This window comes from Centruroides vittatus, unplaced genomic scaffold (genome assembly GCF_030686945.1).
Source record: "Centruroides vittatus isolate TY-2023 unplaced genomic scaffold, ASM3068694v2 contig_1916, whole genome shotgun sequence".
Taxonomy (NCBI): Eukaryota; Metazoa; Arthropoda; class Arachnida; order Scorpiones; family Buthidae; genus Centruroides; species Centruroides vittatus.
The window spans coordinates 694,427-715,797 of NW_027121179.1; the positions used below are offsets into that span (position 1 = coordinate 694,427).

General features: G+C 34.3%; 2 protein-coding genes across 4 annotated transcripts in view; both read left to right on the plus strand.

Moving 5' to 3' along the window:
* sls (sallimus) overlaps nt 1-21,371 on the plus strand; it is an 87,172-nt gene that overhangs the window by 17,801 nt on the left and 48,000 nt on the right. The window contains exons 24-63 of the mRNA XM_067264770.1: nt 49-351; nt 420-577; nt 645-796; nt 873-1,002; nt 1,072-1,252; nt 1,331-1,361; nt 1,448-1,613; nt 2,158-2,400; nt 2,469-2,649; nt 3,258-3,294; nt 3,386-3,530; nt 3,617-3,662; nt 3,737-4,083; nt 4,572-4,769; nt 4,944-5,208; nt 13,403-13,584; nt 13,661-13,879; nt 14,080-14,453; nt 14,534-14,877; nt 14,946-15,116; nt 15,188-15,313; nt 15,384-15,453; nt 15,531-15,760; nt 15,830-15,973; nt 16,051-16,311; nt 16,393-16,536; nt 16,607-16,879; nt 17,234-17,377; nt 17,455-17,748; nt 17,779-17,934; nt 18,021-18,278; nt 18,353-18,496; nt 18,572-18,826; nt 18,900-19,043; nt 19,121-19,375; nt 19,467-19,610; nt 20,325-20,400; nt 20,486-20,808; nt 20,889-21,140; nt 21,225-21,368. Of these exons, the coding sequence (XP_067120871.1) occupies nt 49-351; nt 420-577; nt 645-796; nt 873-1,002; nt 1,072-1,252; nt 1,331-1,361; nt 1,448-1,613; nt 2,158-2,400; nt 2,469-2,649; nt 3,258-3,294; nt 3,386-3,530; nt 3,617-3,662; nt 3,737-4,083; nt 4,572-4,769; nt 4,944-5,208; nt 13,403-13,584; nt 13,661-13,879; nt 14,080-14,453; nt 14,534-14,877; nt 14,946-15,116; nt 15,188-15,313; nt 15,384-15,453; nt 15,531-15,760; nt 15,830-15,973; nt 16,051-16,311; nt 16,393-16,536; nt 16,607-16,879; nt 17,234-17,377; nt 17,455-17,748; nt 17,779-17,934; nt 18,021-18,278; nt 18,353-18,496; nt 18,572-18,826; nt 18,900-19,043; nt 19,121-19,375; nt 19,467-19,610; nt 20,325-20,400; nt 20,486-20,808; nt 20,889-21,140; nt 21,225-21,368 (7,710 nt within the window). The remainder of the gene's footprint in view (nt 1-48; nt 352-419; nt 578-644; nt 797-872; nt 1,003-1,071; nt 1,253-1,330; nt 1,362-1,447; nt 1,614-2,157; nt 2,401-2,468; nt 2,650-3,257; nt 3,295-3,385; nt 3,531-3,616; nt 3,663-3,736; nt 4,084-4,571; nt 4,770-4,943; nt 5,209-13,402; nt 13,585-13,660; nt 13,880-14,079; nt 14,454-14,533; nt 14,878-14,945; nt 15,117-15,187; nt 15,314-15,383; nt 15,454-15,530; nt 15,761-15,829; nt 15,974-16,050; nt 16,312-16,392; nt 16,537-16,606; nt 16,880-17,233; nt 17,378-17,454; nt 17,749-17,778; nt 17,935-18,020; nt 18,279-18,352; nt 18,497-18,571; nt 18,827-18,899; nt 19,044-19,120; nt 19,376-19,466; nt 19,611-20,324; nt 20,401-20,485; nt 20,809-20,888; nt 21,141-21,224; nt 21,369-21,371) is intronic.
* On the plus strand, nt 8,044-13,542 carry LOC136970333 (telokin-like). Of its 3 annotated transcripts, none has more exons than XM_067264766.1 (5): nt 8,044-8,147; nt 11,908-11,938; nt 12,955-13,122; nt 13,187-13,336; nt 13,406-13,542. In XM_067264766.1, the coding sequence occupies exons 2-4, from the start codon at nt 11,916-11,918 to the stop codon at nt 13,326-13,328; spliced, it is 333 nt and encodes a 110-aa protein (XP_067120867.1). In that variant the 5' UTR covers nt 8,044-8,147; nt 11,908-11,915; the 3' UTR covers nt 13,329-13,336; nt 13,406-13,542. The 3 variants fall into 3 exon arrangements, with proteins under 3 accessions (XP_067120867.1, XP_067120868.1, XP_067120865.1); XM_067264767.1 differs by lacking the exon at nt 8,044-8,147 and adding an exon at nt 8,191-8,326; XM_067264764.1 differs by lacking the exon at nt 8,044-8,147 and adding an exon at nt 11,570-11,726.

Sequence of the window (21,371 nt, forward strand, 5' to 3'; positions counted from 1 at the left end):
TCGAATTCTTCATTCAGTAAAGTTTTAATTAATTCTTCTTCGTTGCAGAGAGTCACCCTCACGAAGAAGCAATACCACCTCATTTTGTCAAAGAGCCTGCCCTGACGGTGGCTAGGCAAGGTCAACCATGCCAGATGGAGTGCCAAGTAGAAGGAAACCCACTACCCGTTGTATCGTGGTATAAAAACGATGTCTGTATCGATAATTTTCCAGAATATGTCATCACTTATAACAATGGCTACAGCATTTTGAGATTCGAGGAAATTTATCCCGAAGACGAAGCTCGTTATACTTGTAAAGCTGTGAATCCTGCAGGACAGGTTGCATGCAGCGTCAAGTTGACTGTGCTACGTGAGTATCTCATTTTATTAATAAAAATTTGAGTTTTATTTTAATATTAAAAACCGAATCTCTCATAGCTCAAGATGCATCTAAGAAACCAGAGATTATAGTTCCATTATCTAATGTAATGGCGAGGGCAGGACAGAAATTGAGATTGGAATGCAAAGTTGATGGCTTACCTACTCCTACAATCACGTGGTATCATAATAGGCAACCAGTTAGTGATTTCTGCCAGGTTAGTGGATGTTCTTGATACTTCAAACTCATAGAAGATACTATTAAATGGTCGCTTCTTTTCGTAGACAAGTTACAGTGATGGAATAGCAATACTAGTGATTCCTGAAGCATTTCCTAAAGATGCAGGCACTTACAGTCTCGTAGCATCCAACGAAGTAGGAGAGACATCATCATCCTGTTTAGTATCCGTTAAAGGCAGACTACCTCTTGAAACATCGTAAGCGCTTAATTAACACGATCTTGCTCATTGTAAATTAATAATTGTAATTAAAATAAACAAATTATTCTTCTAGTGATTCTGAAATGGCTTCAGATTTTGAACTCCTGAAACCTGACGTGAGACTTCATCTGCAAAACCAAACTGTAATCGAAGGAAACCCGATAAGATTAGATTGCGTTATCATTGGACAACCGGAACCAGAGGTTAGTTTCAATTACAGTTTTCAGCGTAGGATTCTTCGTGTGTTTAAATGTTGAACAATGTGGATTCAGGTTATCTGGTATCATAATGGAAAGCCAGTTAAAGAATCTGAAGATGTGCAACTGCTCTTCGAAGGTGATCGATGTTCTTTGATCATCAAGGAAGCTTACCTGGAAGATCAAGGATGCTACAAGTGTGTTGCCATAAATTCTGCTGGAGAAGCTTCTAGTATCTGTGAACTGAAAGTTAAACGTGAGAAAATATTTAATTATAAATTGTAAATTAAAATTCCAGATTTACAGATTTTTAATTATTTTTGAACTTTTTCAGCATTCCAAAATGTGGTTAATGGTGAAAAGGGGTAAGCTTATTTTTTACACATTTATCTAAATTTAAATTAAGTTAAATTGATTTTTAATTTTGACGCCATTTTTTAAAATATTATAGCGCCATGGAAATCGGAAGCCCTCCCATGTTTTCATTAATGTTGAGAAATGTTATGGCTAACGAAGAGGAGAGCGTCAAAATGGCATGCCAAGTCAAAGGTCAGCCGGATCCCGAAATCTCATGGTACAGAAACGGAGTGCAGTTACATTCTTCTGCACATTGTGTGGTAAGTAGCATTTGAATTAAATTCTAAAAGATAACTTTCTGATATGCAGAGCAGAACGGGTGTTTTAGGAAATCCACGTTTAAGAAATTTCAGATCAAATTATTGTAAAGTGCCAGTTTATCATACAGGTCTATGTAATAACGTAGCATCCAACGTTAAAAATCGAAAATCGGTGACTCAAAATTAATTGCGGTTCCTCTCTCCCGTGTGGCATCAGTGCCCAAATGGATAAAGCCACCGAATACCGGTGGCGAATTCGTGCCTGATCAACGGTCTGGCCACGTAAAATTTTCCGGTTTTTCTTCACGTGTCTAACACGTAAATAGAGACCAGTTTTCCATAGAAAGTCCTCCAGGAAGGTACCGCCTGACTGAACTCCCATCCAACCCTCTGCAATGTTACTAAACATTGATAGAAGGCTATTATTATTAATTGTCTCTCATAACATGACAGAAGAATTGGAAAGAATAAATTATATTACGGATAGCTTTTGGATATTTTTTGCATAGGAAATCTCTTACAATACATCGTTTATATTTTCTAGATAACGAAAGAACCATCAGGTTTGACAACACTGACAATCTCAACTGTAGAAAAGGGAGACGAAGGAGAGTATATGGTGAAGGCTACAAACAACGCAGGAGAAGCTAAATGTATAGCAACTCTATCAGTTCTAAGGAAACCTGGCATACCACCCTGCTTTCAAAAATATTTAGATTGCTTAACAGTCGAAAAAGAAAGGGAAGCCAAATTTCAATGTCAAATTACAGGAACACCGAAACCAGAGGTAAGTTTTCGAATTTTGCGAAATTATTCAGCATGGTGACGATGGAGTTTTGAAACGTATATACACAGGTACAATGGTATTTTGGCGAGATTCTTATCAAAAGTGACAAGTTTCAAACTGTAAGTAGCGATGGGGATCACCATAGTTTGACCATAGCCAAATGTTTACCTTTTCATGCCGGGAGGTATACTGTCAAAGCCGAGAACGATAGCGGTAGAGCCGTCTCTTCGGCAACGTTAAACATTATTGGTAAGTAATTAAAATAAATTTTTCTTTCTTCTTTGCACTTACAAATGAATAGAGATAAAAAAAAAAAAAAAATCGCAAATCGCAAAAAAGCTGGCTTAATCAAAACGTTGCTATATCTGGCTAACGATTTTATTTATTTTGGCAAAGTATTTTAAAAATTCACTTACTTTAAATAATAGTTATAAATTTCACGGACTTTTAAGACGTTGAAGATTAGATTCCTTTGGAGAATCCAAAATTGGAGATTTGAAGAGATTCCAAAATGGCCTCCCTGTCATTTTCACAAGAATGTAAAGCCTGCTTCAAACCTGCTTGCACAGTTCCACGTAAAATGGATCGGATTCTAGAGAATTTGCATTTGAAAAATATTACACAGTCAAACCTGTGAACAACGGCCGTTGTTTAGAGGTTGCAGTTAAAGGAGGTTCACTGCTTAAATTCCTATACGATGTTGAAATGTTTTATTCAAAATTTAGATTAAAAAAATATATTTTTTAAACATGTTCACAGTTCTAAGAAATAAAATTTTGAAATATTTTAGAAATTCTCTTTCGAAATTCTTTCAAAAGCAGTAGTTGAATTGCATTAATCATATAACTATATTGCAGAACCAGCACCTTCCTCGCCCGAAATGCAGGAGCACAGGTAAATTAAGTAGTTTTTTTTTTTTTTGCTTTATTAATTAATTTAAATAATTACGTAGATGCTTTATTTTATTTTCTATTCCATTTTAAAGAGCACAAACCATGGTCATGACCAAGAAGACCACCCTAGTTCAGAAGAGCACCATATGTCAACCAGCTGAAAAGTTTATCAAAGGAAGTTATGAAATCCTACAGACGTCAGAGGAAGAAGTTGATGATAAACCGAAGAAGAGCAAAGTAAATATTTTAAGTTTTTAATCATTAATTTGCCATAAGTATGAAGCATCCCCGTTTAAAAATATGTTACGTTTTGATGCTCGCAGGTAGAAATAACCCTCCAAAGTCAATCACCAGACATTGTAACTTCAGGTAATTGGATAGAAACGATCTAAAATATGCCATTGACCATCGTACATTCGCTTCATCGTGAGTTTTTTCCATAGTCTTACCACTGATCCCGCCGAAATTTTTGAAACCTCTCCAGTCCATTATCGTAAAGTCTGGTTTTAGACTGCAAATGGAAGCTGAAGTGACCGGACAACCCGAACCTCAAGTCGAATGGTACCGAAATGGAGTAAAATTAAAAAATTCACCAGATTTTCGCATCACATCCATAGGCAACGTGCATCAGCTGCTGATTCCCGAGGTCTTCCCCGATGATTCTGGAACCTTTCAAATCACTGCTACTAATTCGTGTGGAGAAGCCACGTCCACTGCCGATTTAATCGTGGAAGAAGAATCCAACAACGGTACTACGCAACGTGTTGCTGTGGTCGAAGAGAGAAAAGAGGTGAGTGAATTCGTGCCAAATAGTGACTGAGTGGATAAACCCACTGAACGCTGGTAGTTGGTCGTGGATTCGTGCCTCACCTATGGGCTAGCCGCGTGGAGTTTTCCGGGTTTTCTTCACGTATCTAACACCTAAACGAAAAAGTTTCTCATAAAAAGACCTCCTTTTCAGCAGATCGTTCACGTGTTGTTTCCTTATTCTATAAATCAAAATCTGGACTATCAAACTTAATGAATGTGATCCTGAAAATGTGTAGTTGGTTCCAAGTTTAAATCAATGGCTGATGTTTAGTTTTTCGGGTTTTCCTCACATGTTTAATATCTAAACAAAGGCCAATTTCCCATAAAAAGTTCTCCCGAGAGGCACTTTCTCTGAGCAGATCGCCTATGTGTTGCCTTGCCTTATCTCGTTAATCCCAATCATGCCAAATTTTCAGTCATTTTAGGCCTCGGATATGAAAATTAATGATTCTAAAATCCTTTTTACAGTTATTCACCAAGATTTCGCTGAAGAAAACTGAGAGTGAAGATGTAGGGATGATATCCGAAGTTAAAATTTGGAGTGGTGCTAAACCCACTCCATATCCGGCTCCTCTTTTAGTAACGTTGATAAAAGATGTCGAACCGGAAGAAGTTTCCAATAATCATCGAAGAAGAGAAACCGAAAGAAAAACCGAAACCGATCATTAAAAAAGACGACGAGAAACGAACGACCAAACCCAAAAAAGAAGTAATCATCCAAGAAGATCCTGTAGTTAGTACTAAAGTGGAACCACCGGTTTTCATTCAGGTAGCTTATCACAAAAATATCCCTACAGGTTTGAATATGATGGCTCTGTAACAAATTTATAATACCTTCAGAATCTATCTGATGTTACCGTGGATCAGGGCGTTAAGGTGACTTTAGTGTGCCACGTCACAGGGTCTCCTCAACCCAATATAAAGTGGTTTCGTGAGCACCAGCAGATAACTTCGTCTAAAGATTACGAAATGACCTATAGAGATGGAGAATGCTGCCTAATTATACCAGAAGCCTTTCCCGAAGATCAGGGTAGTTTTACCTGCAGCGCCACCAACATAGCAGGAACCAAAAGCACCTCTGCAAAGCTAATCGTCAGAAACAAAGGTGAGTGTATATTAGATGCCATTATTCACTTGTGGAGCCGTGAGGGGCATTTTTGAAACCGCAGGGATGTAGCTGGCCTTATTAGCCCCCGTGCACTGTTTGAAAGATATCAAATGGAGGTATTTGCTCCATTTAAATTAATTGTTGTAAACAGGATGTCAATGAACCCCTATTTTATACACACCCGAAAAGTGGCATTTTATTATGGAATCCATTGGAGAGGTTGAATCAGACCGTAGCATGCGGGTTTCTACGGCCAAGCTCGACCCTGTAAATAAAGAAAATTTCAAAAATAATTTAATTATTTACATAAGGAACCAAATGATTTAGTTAAAACCAAATTATTATTATTTTTTTCTCCAAAAGTTTTTACTTCTTTGAGGCGGTATTTCCAGTCTAAAGAAGAAGAAGCTAAGTTAAGAAGATTAAGTTACCATTAGTTAAAAAACAAAAAAAAAAAAAAAAAAATCAAATCAAACCAAGAAGAATTAGTTATTTCTATATTATTAATTCATAATACCTGTTCTTTAAGCTTCAATTAATCCTGTAGTGATTTATTTTGTTCTCTGTTTTGTGCCACATTTTTTCAAATTTGTAACTCTTAATTTTCATTTTTAAATAAATAAATATATTTGTTTTGATGTTAGTTGGTCTAAATATGGCTATAGAATATATATAAATATATATATTAACAATAACACGGTGGTGGTGCTAGTCGGTAGGTGCTTAGAAAATAAATGATCAGGTAGTCGACCTCCGCGCCGACTCTAGACCTTAGAAAATAACCATTAATATACCTTGCGGCGGTGAGGAGTCGAGGAGAAAGTGATGCGGTTGGAAGAGCAGCCCGCCTTTACCTCCAGATGCTGGATTATTTATAGAAAGCATGTCTTTCTGGTACATGTTTACTGTCTGACTAAAACCTTTGACTAACACAACTTCCTACACAACTTCTAAACTGTAATACTTGACTAATTCTTCAAGAGGTTGATTGCAATGATTAACATTATTCAATAAGAGGAAAAAATTATATATATATATATTTTTTACTTAAATTTTTGGTAATTTTTAATTATATTTTTGAATTTTTTTAAACAGTTTATACTGTAATTTAAATATTTAATAATTGAGGAAAATATATTTTTTATGTGAGGAAAAATCCTTATTTATCCTTTAATTTATAAAATTTTAAGCAAAAAAATAGATAACAGCATGCCTTAAGTGTGATTATTTGCTTAAAGTGTTGTTTATTTTGTTATATTTCTGTACAGAAACTCAAAATACGAAAGGATTTTTTACACGAAAATCAAAGAACTCAAATTTTTATTAAGAAAACATTCTCTCGAACGTTTTAAGTACAAAATCGTGTTCAAAATTATTTAACTTTTATAAAAATTACGAATATAAGATTCGTAGCAGGTTATAGAATAAGATTTTGTGGAGGAAACTCCTGCTTACTTGGAGTTAAACTTCTTTGAAAATCCTTGAATTGAATTGGAAAAACTTTCCTTTCTAAAACCTAATCAAAAAATGAGTTTTCTAATATGAAAATAAAGATTTTTAACTTGGAAAATTAATTTTTTGAGTTAGAAAACTTTACTTTTAATGTGAAAGCAAGAGCTTTTTAATTCAAACTCATTTCTCAAGTTAGAAAACTCGGTTTTTAATATAAAAATATAAAAGTTTTTCTGACTAAAACTTTCAGTTTTCTAAAAAGTTTTCACTCCAAGAAAAGCAATTTGAATTGGATCTAGAAACAGATTTATTTATAATATTGATTTGGTCACTGTTGTATATTTATACTTTCCTCATATTTCTTAGAATCCTATCTATAGATATTTTTTGATATTATCATAAGATTTTTGGCATGTTTTTAATATTTTTGAATGATGTTTTGATTATTATTATTATTTTTTTTTAAATAAAATTTCTACTTTTCCCTAAATTCTTATATAATTTCTTGAATCATTATCTATTCATACACCTAAGTAATTCCAATCCTATTTATATTCTGGTGTTGTAATCTGGAAATATATCTTTTGTTCTATGCTTTTTAAATATTTTACATCTCTTAGAAACTTTAAGGATTTAAATTTGTAAAACTTCTATAAATAAATTCTAAATTCTGTATCAAGAAAATCTTTGTGTCTATTACTCATTTGCTATTTTGTATCTGCTTTTCTGATACAGATAATTACAAGAATTAGGTTATTTTAGGGATTGTTTGTATTGGATATACTTTTTTTCATTATAAATAAAGTTAAGTAACTCATTTTTCTAAAGCATATAAAAATATATTATAATTCTCAATTTTATAAAGTTAGGGCGTAGGATTATTCTGTTTTTCTAAAGGAGTAGGTGTAGGAATAGCATCAGTTTTTCTAGAGGAAGTGTAGGCTTATTCTCAGTTTTTCTAGAGGAGGAAGAGCAAGATAATGCTCAGTTTTCCAAAAGAGGGGATTATATAATTATTCAAATTTTCTAAAAGGGGAGGAACGGGATAAATTTCATTTCTTAAAAGCAGAAGCGACAAATTACTTCCAGCTTTCTACAGATGACATTACAGGATAATTTTCATTCCATAGAGACAAAAGTCTAGGATAACTTCCAATTCTTCTGTTTAAAAAGATAAATTATCCCACATCTTTAACGCAGACACAAGGAAATGTTTGGTTACACACGGTTTATTTGAAGATGACGGAAGATGTAGATTTATCAGTTATGCTTAAGCAATATGTGGTCCTGCTCCAAAAGTATCTAAAAAGAGAGAGATTTCTCAATTGAAAATGACGCGTCATACTATTTGGACATGGCCTGAAGCAACTGGATATATGACATCATTCGCTCGTATATATAGCAAAGGGATGACCTGGCAGATGCAGTCATTCCAACATTTTTCTAGCTGTTGGTATTCGATTCTTCAAACGACTTCAGGCCAGGTAAAGTTGATGTACAGGATTATTTTGCTCGTTGCGCATTTGGATGGCCTCGATTCTATACCCCCGAACAGAAATAGTGCCATAGACTAACAATCGTATAGTTGCTGCTGTAGCTCCCGGATTAAATGGTAGGATAAGGTAGTAGTGTCGTTGAGGGTTTTAGCTGGTTAAAGGAGAAGGTACGTAAGATTTCTGAAAGTTTTACTTATAGGAAACCAATATGTTCCTAAGAGCGCATTGTATAAGAGTTTCTACACGAATTTCCTCAGTTTTTTTGTTTTTTTTGCATGGTTATCTTTAAGAGAGGCGCACAAGATCCCATTTATCCTTGTCCCATTAATATTCCGGAGCCTAGTTTAATGAGAAACTTAATTACGATTAAATAAATAAACGAGGGAATGGATTATTTAATTATCAAATTACTTAATTATGCTTAAAATGCATAAAATTGCGCTCGGCGCGACGAAAAAACACGCAAGTCTAAAGCGTAAAAAGTTTGTGTGGTTAAAACGGAATTACACATCAAATTTTGGTTCTTTCGGAGAGTAGAAACATTAAAATTGCTTTTTTAATTCAAAAAATTCGCAAAATTTCACACAGAAATGCGATTTTTAAGTTAAAAAAAAAGATATAAAATGGTGCGCAATAGGAAGTAAATGTACAAAGTCAAACCCCGAAAATAAAGATGAGTCAGTTTATTTCTATTTATATATTTAAATTGGTTTTATAAGATTATTCTACTCTAATTTTCTTCCTTTTATTTTATTTTTGTTTTAATTCTTAGTTTATTTTTTTATTCTGGCAACACGTCCAATAAGTATATTTAGGCATTTTTAAATGATGTAACTGGAATGGGACCAAAAAAAAAGAACAAAAAGCAAGAAAAATTATTTCCGTTTCGTCATCAAAATATTCAATTACATAATAAAAATGATCCAATCATGTTTGTTTAATTAAATGAGCATTATTTAAATCAAAACTTTAAAGTAGTTCTTTAACTGGATTGATGCTCTCCAGCCTCTTTAAAAAATTCGTAAAAATTAAGATTAAACTCGATTTATATTCAGGAATTTCTAATATTTAATCGAGAAACGTTAATAAATTCAAGATTTTCGTGAAAATTTTGCCACGTTTCAAGCTCTGGAACGTCCCAGATGACCAGTTTCCGCATTAACTTCAGTGAAAAATCTCGTAAAAATTCATGAAAATCGGTGGAATTTTCAATGGCTTTATTAATTTATCATACGTAAAATATTCAAAGTTATAAAAAATATTCGAATTTCGATAAAATTTTCAGAAAATCTTAAGAAGAAACCATTATGCTCAATGAACTATCTTCATATTTAGCAGATGGTGTGAGGACCATCTTCATACCCAAATAATGCTCGAAATAATACCAATTTCATAAAAATATTTCACGAAAATTAACAAACTTCAAGAAAATATTAAATCTTCACGTTTTTAAAGCATAAATTTCAGATTCTTTGCCGTGTAAAGTTAAAGATTCTTCTCCAATCTTTAAAAATCGAGTGCTCGAAAGATGAATTAACGCATTAAATTAAATTTTAGGCTGTTTTTTTTTTAAATTTCCCTCTATTTAACGTTCGGTTTACGAGTCCTTGGCGTTCGACACCCGCTTATAACGTTCAATCCTCGAAACAATGCGCGCTTTAAGTTACAGCACTTCAAAATGCCGCGTAACAGTTAATGATACTTTATAGCTTGATTGTTATCGATTTAAATCACTATGTTAATTAGTGACGATGCGTAACATCATCGGTAAGTTACGCAATGTTTACGTAAGCTCTGGTTCGACTCATAGAAGCGTGTTGAAAAATGCCGCTTATTTATAGACGATAATTATGTTAAATAGTTATAAACTTTAAAAGATATTTTTACATCTTCCCCTCAATTTTCTCAGCGTAAAATTTCGCTGAATAATATCTAAAAAATAATATTATTTTAAATGTCGATGAACTTAGAAAATAAAGAAGTTTATAGAGGGGATGCAGTAACAATTTTTTCACAGTATCTATTTTTGTTATATAAGCCACGGGCGTGTGACTGTCTGTATGTCTGTACTTTTTTTTTTAAAGGTTTACACGGATGCTTTATTTTCTAAAGAGTTTTTTTTAGAGTAATTATAGAGGAATATTTGAAAAAATCCTTTACTTTCCGAGTTGTTTACGAAAAATCGCACTTAAAGAGCACAAATTAAAGTAAATTGTTTGCCAAGGTTATGGCGTGTTTCCTTGTGTTTCTGTATCTATTGTTCGGTGTGATTTAAAGGATAAAAGAGTATAAAAAAAGAGTTTGGGTGTAGGACGATACTTTCATACATTTGCCAACGACTTTCTTGTGTCAACAACGGCTGATATTCATCGCTAGATATTCATTACGGGTGACCTAGTTCAAACGTTATTACTTTCTCTGGCAGGAAACGTATTCAGAAAGGTCATTTTACCTCTTAAAAAGTCACTTTTCTTAACAATTTAAATTAATTTTCTTAAATTTACTGCCTTTTACATATTCTAAAGTAGGCACAATCATTTCTTGGAGTGGAATGCGTTAAGATACTCTTCTGCTCGCATCCTCCAAAAGTGCTTCCTGTAAGGAGTTTGGCTACTTTAAACTTGACTTTTTAAACCATTTTTCCTGCTCTTGGATACCCTACAACTGTGCAATTAAAATTTTTTTAGCAAGGAATTGTCTCCCGTGCCACTTAATACTTTCTGTAGGGGGTTGGTAGCTTAATCTTGATTTTCTCAAGGTTCATTCCTTCTAGACAATAGCGGATTCAGAAATCTTTAGAGGAGAGCGGAAAGGAAACAACGTGCCTTAAAAAATCTCTTACTACCTGAGGCTTTGCTCGGGAGAAATCCCCAGAAGGGGATTGCAGCTGCACCCTGTCCAACCCCCTAATTTCGCCACTGCTTCTATATACCTACAATTGCTGCTGTAAGGTATCTATAAGGTGTAATTATAGTTTCCTAGCAGCAAATATATTTGTTTTCGCACTTAAAAATACTTCTTAGAGGGATAAGAATGGGTTAAGTTTGATTTTCGTCACGTCTTCCTATTTAGCGTCCCCCATATAGAACTATAATCACGCTTTCTACCAGGACTTTGATCGTTTCCCCTGTAGCAGATGTGACCTTTGACCCCTTCGACTCACCCGCGAAGTGATAGTCATCTCGGCTTTAACTTAGTATCTAGTGACACATAAATTGTAGGGCTCGAGAGGCACGTGACCCGACAACTTGTTAAGGAAACTAAGGAACCCCCCTCCCCTGTTACGTCAGAGGCCAAGGCCTTCCGCGACTTAGATGCGGACGATCAAAAATGAACGTAAGTTAAACAGTATTTTTGGGATGTTGTGGGGGAGATGAGAGGGAGGATCCCGGGTGCCAAAAATGGAGTAAGTAAAACGATCTCAGACTGGCAGCCATTCTAAAGATAGAAAGATTGTAAGCGGATTTGCGCATGCTCCCCTCCGAATATCTAGTGTTAGAGGCATTTTGCATAGTGTCGTCTTCCTATAGGTGGCTATTCTACTCCAGGCCTATGCGAAATCCATCGGTGAGGTCATTTTTATCCATTTTCGTGTGTATTTTAATTAAAAATCTACCTTATCCTACTTAAAAAACGCTTTTAAATCCTTTAAAAAATGCTTAAAATTTCGTTTTATATCTTTAATTACGCGCGTGACATTATATTAAGTTTATAAAATCCTAACAAAAACGTATCTTTTCTTTGACAGATCAGGGAATGGTGATCCAACCACCCTCAGCGTAAGTGTTCTATATGATATTTTTTTAAATAATTCTAGACTATAATAAATATATTTAATCTACTTAAAATAGTATTTAGGAACTTAGAATAGCATATTTTAAAAGTTTTAATACCCCCTTTGCCTACTTTTTTATGCTGAGATCAGCCTATTTTTTCTCTAATTCTTTAATAGTCATCAATTGGCTGTGACCCAGAAAGCGCGATCAGCACATCTAGAAAGAAAGCTGTTTATTGATGTTGAGCTTGTTTAGCTGTGCTAATTCCTTGCTATTCTTTTTAAACTGAACGTTCCTGTTTAATTCCCCGACTTGTTATTCGTCAAACACATTTAAACAGCTTTCTCTATAGGGATGCTGTAGAGAAACTTGACTTCCAGCTGCTGTTTTTTTTCTTCTTTTCGCGAATTGCAGAGAAATGGGACTATTTAACTGTTATAACATTGCGAAAATATATATATTTTGTTTTAGTTTGTTAAGAGAATGTCACCGAGACCTGATGACGTCATCAGGTAGTGACTTGCCAAAGTAAATTTTGTATGCAAGTCGAAGGAGAAAAGGTCAATGTTGAAACGGTTAAATCTTCCAAAATTATGGTATATTTTTTTATTTGTTTAGTGTCTACTCAATATAGAATCGAGTAAATAACTCGAAGAAGCTTTAAAAATTAAACGTTTGCCATGTTTTTTTTGAATTATATTTAACTTTTAAACACACTAAACTAGTTCGAAAGTACAGGCGCTCCTTGGTATAACATCTAAAAATCCTCCATTTTTAAGAGTCTAAAAATTAAAATAAATCGGTTAATAAAGTAAAATGTATTAAGAGACCATTTATAAATAATTTTCGAAGTAAAAAGTAAAATTATATTTATTTGCGGTTAAAAAACGGTGGAGTTTAATGTGCGATGCTTCCCCGCAATGCATAGTGTCATGTAGGTGAAGACACTTTTACAGGGGAAAACCAGCGCGCTTGTGTGTTTTAAATGTGTTTTAACATCGTAAAATATTTTCGAACAGGCAATTTAAGCGTCCCTTCAACGCGACTCCCCCTATATTTGAAAAGCCACCGACAGGGGGGAGGTTTATCGAAGGCCGTGATGCTCATTTTGAATGTCGGGTTAGGGGTAACCCTGCACCAGAAGTTGTATGGTCCAGGCGTGGTATGCCTATCAGAAATGATCACAGGTGAGTGTGGACACTTTGTAATAACGTATTTATGACGTATGAAATATAATCCTGCTTTATACAGGCGCCAAGTGTCTTATAACCCGGATACTGGAGTTTGTATATTTGATATAAAAAACCTGACAGCGGACGACGATGGAGATTACACGTGTACGGCCGTTAATTTGCGCTGGAGAAGCGGCGCTAACGATATCGATACACCGTGAAGCGCAAGGTAAATAAGTGTGTTACTCAATTTGATAATGAAAATTGAATGATACTGATTGGTAATTCCGCACAGCAGCAGCTCAGCAGATAACTAGAACCGAACGCGTAGATGTCAGAACGATCAGACAGCCTATACAACAGAGATATACACAAATAGAACGCCAAGTCCAAGATGGCATACAATTCCAGAGATCTGTTTCCTCCGATTACGATGGTGAACCAGGAAGTCCTCTCTACTACAGTGGAACTGAACAGGTAGGAGTGATGAGAAGGTAAGGGGGACTCGGTAAGGATCAGAACTAAGTTCTCAATGTTCTATGTTCTTTTATAGGGTTTTCGCGTGGATACATTTGAGTACCGTTTACTACGAGAAGTCGAATTTCGCGAATCTTTAATACAAATCCGTCCCGAAGAAATGGAACAAGAAGTATACGACCAATCAAAACCTCCGAGTGCACCTCAAATAGCACAACGTCCACGTAATAGTAAATTATTAGAAGGTTCTGATGTAACATTCCAGGCTAAAATCAGTGGAAATCCTAAACCAAGGGTAAATTCCCAATTAAATTATTATTCATTTAATTATATATTAAATTTCCTAACTAACACGTTATATTTTCACAGGATTAACAAGTGACATTTCTAACCAGATACTAACATCCCTTCTATTCCTACTATCATAAGTATTAACATGTTTAAAAATCATTATAAAACTAAAAAAATTGCTGATGAAACTTTAAATTTTCCCAGATTATATGGTTTAAGAATGGACAAAGATTGCTACCTTCTCAACGTTACAAAATGTCTTTTGTCGATAACGTTGCAACTCTCAATATTCACATGGCACTTCCGGAAGATGCCGGTTTCTATACTTTATTAGCAGAGAATAAGTCGGGCAGAATCACCTGTTCGGCTCACCTGGTTATAGAAGCTATTGGCGTGACGAGCGAAACTAAGTTTATCAGCACTCAAAGATTTGAAACGGCACAGCAACAGCAACAGGTTCAGCATTATCAACAACTTCAACAGCAACAAATGCAGCAGCAATATCAACAGCAACAAATGCAGCAGCAATATCAACAGCAACAAATGCAGCAGCAATATCAACAGCAATATCAACAAATGTTAGTGTTTATATTCTTAAATTTATATTCCTTCTATGTCTTAAACAATGTTCATTTATTCTATTGTTTTTTTTAAATAGAGATACTAGTCAAACTAGAATGACACAAGTAGAAAATGAAGTCGATAGTGGAGCTCGAACGCTAAAACCAAATTTTGTCAAAGTCCCAACTGATAAAGAAATTACAGAAGGCAAGATGGTCAGATTTGATTGTAGAGTTTCTGGCCGGCCCTTTCCTGAAGTGCTATGGTACAAAAATGGTATCCAGATTATGGATGATGCCACTCATAAGCTGCTAGTAAATGAAGGTGGTGTACATGCACTCATGATAACTGTAGCTAGCCGAGAAGACAGCGGACACTATGTATGCGTAGCCAGAAATAAAAGTGGAGAAGCAAAGTTCGAAGTCAATTTACATATCATAGGTATGTAAAAATATATTCAAATTGCATAAATATATTAAAATTATATTGACAAAATCTCTAACTTTCAGAAAAAGAGCAAGTGGTTTCACCAAAATTTGTTGAACGGTTTCAAAGTATTCACGTTAGAGATGGAGAACCTGTGACACTTCATTGTAGAGCTGTCGGTACTCCTATTCCCCGTATCACATGGCAGAAAGATGGTGTTCAGATTCATTCCAGACCGCCAGACATGATTATTGGTAAATTTTTACATCACATTTTAGTGCAATGATTTCAGAATAATTGTTTATTAATGGTGTATTAATTACAGAAACTATGGACGGAAGTTCCACGTTATACTTTAATAAAGTAACATATCTAGATGCTGGATGGTATCAATGCACTGCTCAAAATCAAGCTGGAAGTACTGCAACTCGTGCTAGATTATATGTAGAAAGTAAATAATTTTCCATTTTTAAAAACAATTTTAAATTCCATAACATCATTTTAACTTGAAACTATTTCAGTTGATGAGCGACCATTACCAGAACCATGGCGACTGCATTTACCTCGTCCACATAAAGTAATAGAGCCAGAGTAAGTATAATTAAAAATACAGTAGTTTAAACACTAGACATATCACTTATACCATACTTAAATTCTAAATCTTGTAGGCGTTCACCACCGAGAGAAACTATATGGTTACGACCTGTTGAGAGAGCGGCTCCTTACATGCCCCAAGAAGAAGAGAGGCGCCCAACACAAAAGCCAGCATTTACTACTCATTTACAGAATCTCAATTTACAGGAAGGTGATCGAGCAAATTTTGACTGTCGTCTAATTCCAATAGGTGATCCAACAATGAATATCGAATGGTTTGTCAATGGTCGTCCCATCGAGGCAGGTCGGTATCTAAATTATCACTTACAAATATAGGATGTTTCAATCAGTACTTAAAAATTTTTTCATTTAGGTTCTCGAGTAATGACTACATACAGGTTTGGCTATGTTGCCCTAACGCTATTACATGTGTATGCCGAAGATTCGGGTGTATATATGTGTCGTGCGACTAATGAAGCTGGTGAAGCAACTACTACAGCTACATTGAGATGCACTGGTAAGAGATCTTTAATAGAATTTTTAGTAAAATTAATACTATAGACTTCAACATATTAATATTTGCTTCTTATGCAGCACGAGTTGCAATTGACAGAGAAGCTCAGCATCCAGAAAGTATAGAGGCTATCCAACATTTAGAAGATTGGGAACATTATAAGAAGGATGTTACATTGGAGGAAACAGTATCAGTACAAAAACCAGTCTTTATAAAACCCCTACGTAACTTAGAAAATTTGCAAGAGGGTGGTTTTGCTCATTTTGAAGCACAGATAACACCAGTTAATGATCCAACAATGAAAATAGAATGGCTTTTCAATGGACAACCTTTAACTGCAGGTAAATTTAATTTATAAATTAAAAATGCATAATTTTATACTAAATATGTGCAAATATATAATAATTAATTTATTATTTCAGGAAGTAGAATTAGCACAATATTCAGTTTTGGCTATGTAGCACTTAATATATCGTACCTTAGAGCAGAAGATTCTGGTTTGTATGTATGCAAAGCAACAAATCAGAAAGGTGAAGCTATGTCTACAGCTTCACTTAAAGTTAAAGGTAAGAATTAATATCTAGTAAGCAGTTGATAATTAAATTTTTTCTGTTTTAACAAATAGTTAATATACAGTGTCAGGTTTCGTTGTGTCCGATCTTGGTATACCGGAACAAGAAAAATATATTGAGAAGATTCAGGAATTAGAATCCTATCAGTATCAACAACGCCATCAGTTTGTTGAGGTCGATGCTGTCCCTCAACAAAAACCTTCGTTCCGCACCCAGTTAAATGATCAAAAGAATATTCAACAAGGTAGAACTGCTCATTTTGAAGCTAGATTAGAACCAACTGGAGATTCGACTATGAGAGTTGAATGGTTAAAAGATGGAAAACCATTAGAAGCAAGTGAGTACATCTCTGTTTAATTACATGAATTTAGGAATCAGTACTAATAAAATATAGGTTTTGTGTATAGAATTTCAAAGCAATTTCATTAATGAATGAATTATGAAAGGGCATATCATACATTCAGGGTCAATCTGAATAATTTTGGCACGCAAGACAAGCCATGCAGCATCCATGTACTTTTATATAAACATTATAATGTCATTTTAGTAACTCTTCCAATTTGGCACCCGGAGAAGTTGCTTCTCCACCTCATCTATTAGCATGACCCTATGTATACACTTGCATTAGAGTTTGCAATTATCCTTTATTTTATTAACAAGAATGACCCATAAAAATGTTTGTTACTTTTAGGTTCAAGGATTACAGCTTTCTTTAATTTCGGTTACGTATCATTAACGATAAGAAATGTGGACACAAGAGACATTGGCACTTACACTTGTTGTGCTATAAATAGTATGGGAACAGCAACCACAAAAGCAGTACTTACATGTATTAGTAAGTATAATAATTATTATTATTATTTACATATGTTGATGAATCTCATGAGCTAATACATAAATTATAATTATTAGCTAAAAAAAGTGTAGTTTTGGAAAGCCAATACCCTGAAGGCCTGGAGAAGATTCAGCATCTTGAAGATTACTCTCGGTATCAACGAGAAACTTACGAAGAAACGACTTTTACGCAACGCCCTAGTTTCACTCAACCCCTTCATTGTCAGGAACATATAGTGGAGGGACAGAGTGCACATTTTGAAACTCGACTGGAGCCCATGGGGGATCCATCCATGACCGTTGAATGGTATTTCAATGGAAAACCTTTAACAACAGGTCTGTTATTTAATATACGTTTTGAGAATTTTGCATAAATACACTCACAAATATGCTAATTCACATTTTTAATATTTAGTCACCGATTTAAAACATATTTTGATTTTGGATATGTGGCATTGGATATTCTGTACGTGTTCCGCGAAGATACAGGAACATTTACGGTTAAAGCTAAAAATGCCATGGGAGAAACTACTTTGTCTAAATCAATTACAGTCCAAGGTATTTTAAATTTAAATCTGCTGTTTTCTTAAAAAATTTCATTTAGAATTTTCATAAATAACTCCATTTTTATATGATTTCTAAAGCTAAAAGTGATGTTGATACATCGACTATCCATGAGATTGGCATGGAAAAAATTGAATATCTGGAGAGAGCTCCATTTCAAGAACCTCAATATAACATTGAAGAAATTTCCAAAAGCAAACCTCACTTCATTATACCTTTACATGATCCTAAACCGGTTCGAGAAGGCGATCGTATACACATGGAGTGCCGCCTAGAACCAAGCACGGATCCAACAATGAAAGTTGAATGGTTCTTCAATGGTAAACCACTAATGATTGGTAAGAAAAGTTTATTTGCTTTAATAAAGTTGTATGTGAAGTTCTCTGTGTAATAATGGATTATTTTTTTATAGGGCATCGTTTCCAAACATATTACGATTTTGGCTTCGTTGCCTTAGATATTTTAACGGCCTATCCTGAAGATACTGGTGAATATACGGTTAGAGCTACAAATCATCTTGGTTCAGCTCACACAAGTGCTTGTGTTAGGGTGCAAGGTAATTATAAACTAATTTAAAAACAATACTTCAGAGTATCCCTTCATATACTGAAAGATAAAATTTATAATTTAGCAAGATCATCTATTATCTCTGAAACTCAACATCCCGAAGGATTAGAGAAAATCCAACATTTAGAGGATGCGAGTCGCTTTCGCCGTGACACTTATGAAGAGACTGTCATCACACAAATTCCAACATTTACTAAAGCGTTACATAATATTGAAACAATTGAAGGAACAAACATTCATTTAGAATGCAGGCTCACACCCATCGGTGATCCAAGCATGAAGGTGGAATGGTTTGTCAATGGCTTACCCTTAAAAGTTGGTAAGTAAAACAATTAAATAAACTATTTTGTTAATTATTAGTTCTGGTTTCTAACTTACTTTTATATTTAAAGGTCACAGATTCCGTCCCGCTCATGAATTTGATTACGTTGCACTTGACATATTGAGCATATATGCAGAAGATAGCGGCGTTTACACATGTAAAGCAACTAATAGTTTAGGACAAGCAGTAACATCTTGTTCTGTCAAATGCATAGGTAAATTTATTATATAACTCTTATTAAGTAACATATTTTGAATTAGTTAAATATACTGAATGAAAAATCTTTTATAGCTAAGAGTGAAATCATATTAGAAACTCAACATCCTGAAGGTTTAGAAAAGATACAATATCTTGAAGATACAAGTCGTTACAGGAAAGATGTTTGGGTTGAAGAATCTGTTAAAATTAGACCAAAATTTGTAACGAAATTAAATAATTTGGCTCTTCGTGAAGGTCAGCTGGCACATTTTGAATGCCGTCTAGAACCAATTAATGATAATACACTGAAAGTTGAGTGGTTCCACAATGGAAAATCTTTGCCTGTCGGTAAGAATCTTATTTACAGTAATAATGATAAGTCCAAATTTATTATTTAATTAGATTTGGAAAAACAATTCGAATTTTATACTTTCTTTAGGGCATAGATACCGTCCATTCCACGATTTTGGTTATGTAGCATTGAATATCCTTTCTGTTGTACCAGAAGATTCTGGCACATACACTTGTCGAGCTACAAATATAATGGGCAGTGAAGAAATCACGGCAACTCTAACATGCCAAGGTAACTAATGCATTTTCTTTATATGCAGATAGATGTTAACATATAGTTTTCATTTTGAATAAGTTGTAATGTGTAAAAATATGATGACTCATGTTCATATTCTTTGGCATCTATCCATCATTATCCTAATATCATAAAAATGAAGAATAATATAAGAAAACTCTTAAACTCTAAGAGGATCATCTATACAGTAATTTACACTCTAGCAGTTCTCAACCTTTATCACTCTCAATATACTAAGGAAAATCATCTAGAGCAGTGGTATGCATACCACTAGGATAAGTCACATACTTCTAGCAGAAGATATACACACAGAAGACTTGCAATTACACAACCTTAATCACTTGCATAACTCAGTCTTCTGTGTATAGACCTGCAGTACTAACTGATCCTTCTTGTGTACTCCAGAGGTATGCATATTACAGCTCTATATGATTTTCTTTAGTATATTATGCATATAAATAGAATTAAAACAAACATGGGGTTAATAGATGCCTAGAACACAGATAGTTAGTTTTGATACAGAACATAATTAACACTCCTATAAATGTCTTCCATGTAAATATAAATTCTTAATTTAAAACAATTTATATGTAGTTATCTGCATTATAACTTTATGCATAAATAAAACTTGATTCACTTGACTTTATTCAAGAAATTAATTTGTACTTTGATTTGTAAATCATATCATTTATGATTATAAATAAATTTCAGGTAAATCATCTATCATAGTGGAAACTCAGCATCCAGAAGGATTAGAAAAAATCCAGCAGCTGGAAGACTACTCTAGGTAAGTTTTTGAATATAAATATCGGGAAGAAATAATAATAATAATTGTTTTAATCATCCAAACAATATTCATTTTATTGTATTAGATATACTCGACTCACGACCGAAGAAGAAATATGTCGACAGGCACCAGTTTTCACGAGCGCGCCCCAGAGTATCGAGATAAAGGAGGGACAGAGGGCACACTTCGAATGCCGTCTCATTCCTGTGGGAGATCCTAAGTTGAAAGTGGAATGGTTCCACAATGGCATACACGTGAAGACTGGTACTCGATTTGTCGAAACTTTGAGTTTTGGTTTTGTTGCTCTTGATATAATGTGCGCATACCCAGAAGATTCGGGAACATATACTTGCAAAGCCACAAATGCTCTTGGAGAGGCAGTAGTGTCAGTTCATCTCAAGTGCTACAGTATGTGAAAATGAAAAAAAAATACATTAGTCATTAAAATTATTTTAAATTCTATATTAAACTTTTTACTTTAATTTTAGGTAAGAGTTCATTGATCTTGGAATCTCAACAACCAGAAAGCTTAGAAAAAATCCAAGCATTAGAAGTATCGGGAAAATATCGTAGAGAAGAGATCGAAGAGCTCACCACTCAAGCACCAGTATTCACACAGCCTATGAGAAATCTACAATTAATTGAAAATCAGAGCGCTCACTTTGAATGTCGTCTGATACCCGTTGGTGATCCTAAACTGAAAGTTGAATGGTTCCATAATGGAAAACCATTGATGAAAGGTAATAATTAATTAAAGTATTCATCTTATTTACATAATTTTAAAGATACAGAATATAATATTTAATTAATTTCTTTTTATCTAGCCACTCGTGTAACAACTACCCATGATTTTGGTTTTGTTGCTCTTGACCTATCTTATGTAAAAACAGAGGATAGCGGCACTTACACATGCAAAGCAAGAAACGAACTAGGAGAAGCAGTTTGTTCTGCTACTCTTGTTGTAAAAGGTA

Excerpts from the sequence above, each read along its gene's own strand:
- LOC136970333 (XM_067264766.1), top strand. The coding sequence starts at position 11,916 with ATGGTGATCCAACCACCCTCAGC. Across the intron at positions 11,939-12,954 it reads GTGATCCAACCACCCTCAGC|GCAATTTAAGCGTCCCTTCA; the intron begins GTAAGTGTTCTA and ends ATTTTCGAACAG. Across the intron at positions 13,123-13,186 it reads CCTATCAGAAATGATCACAG|GCGCCAAGTGTCTTATAACC; the intron begins GTGAGTGTGGAC and ends TGCTTTATACAG.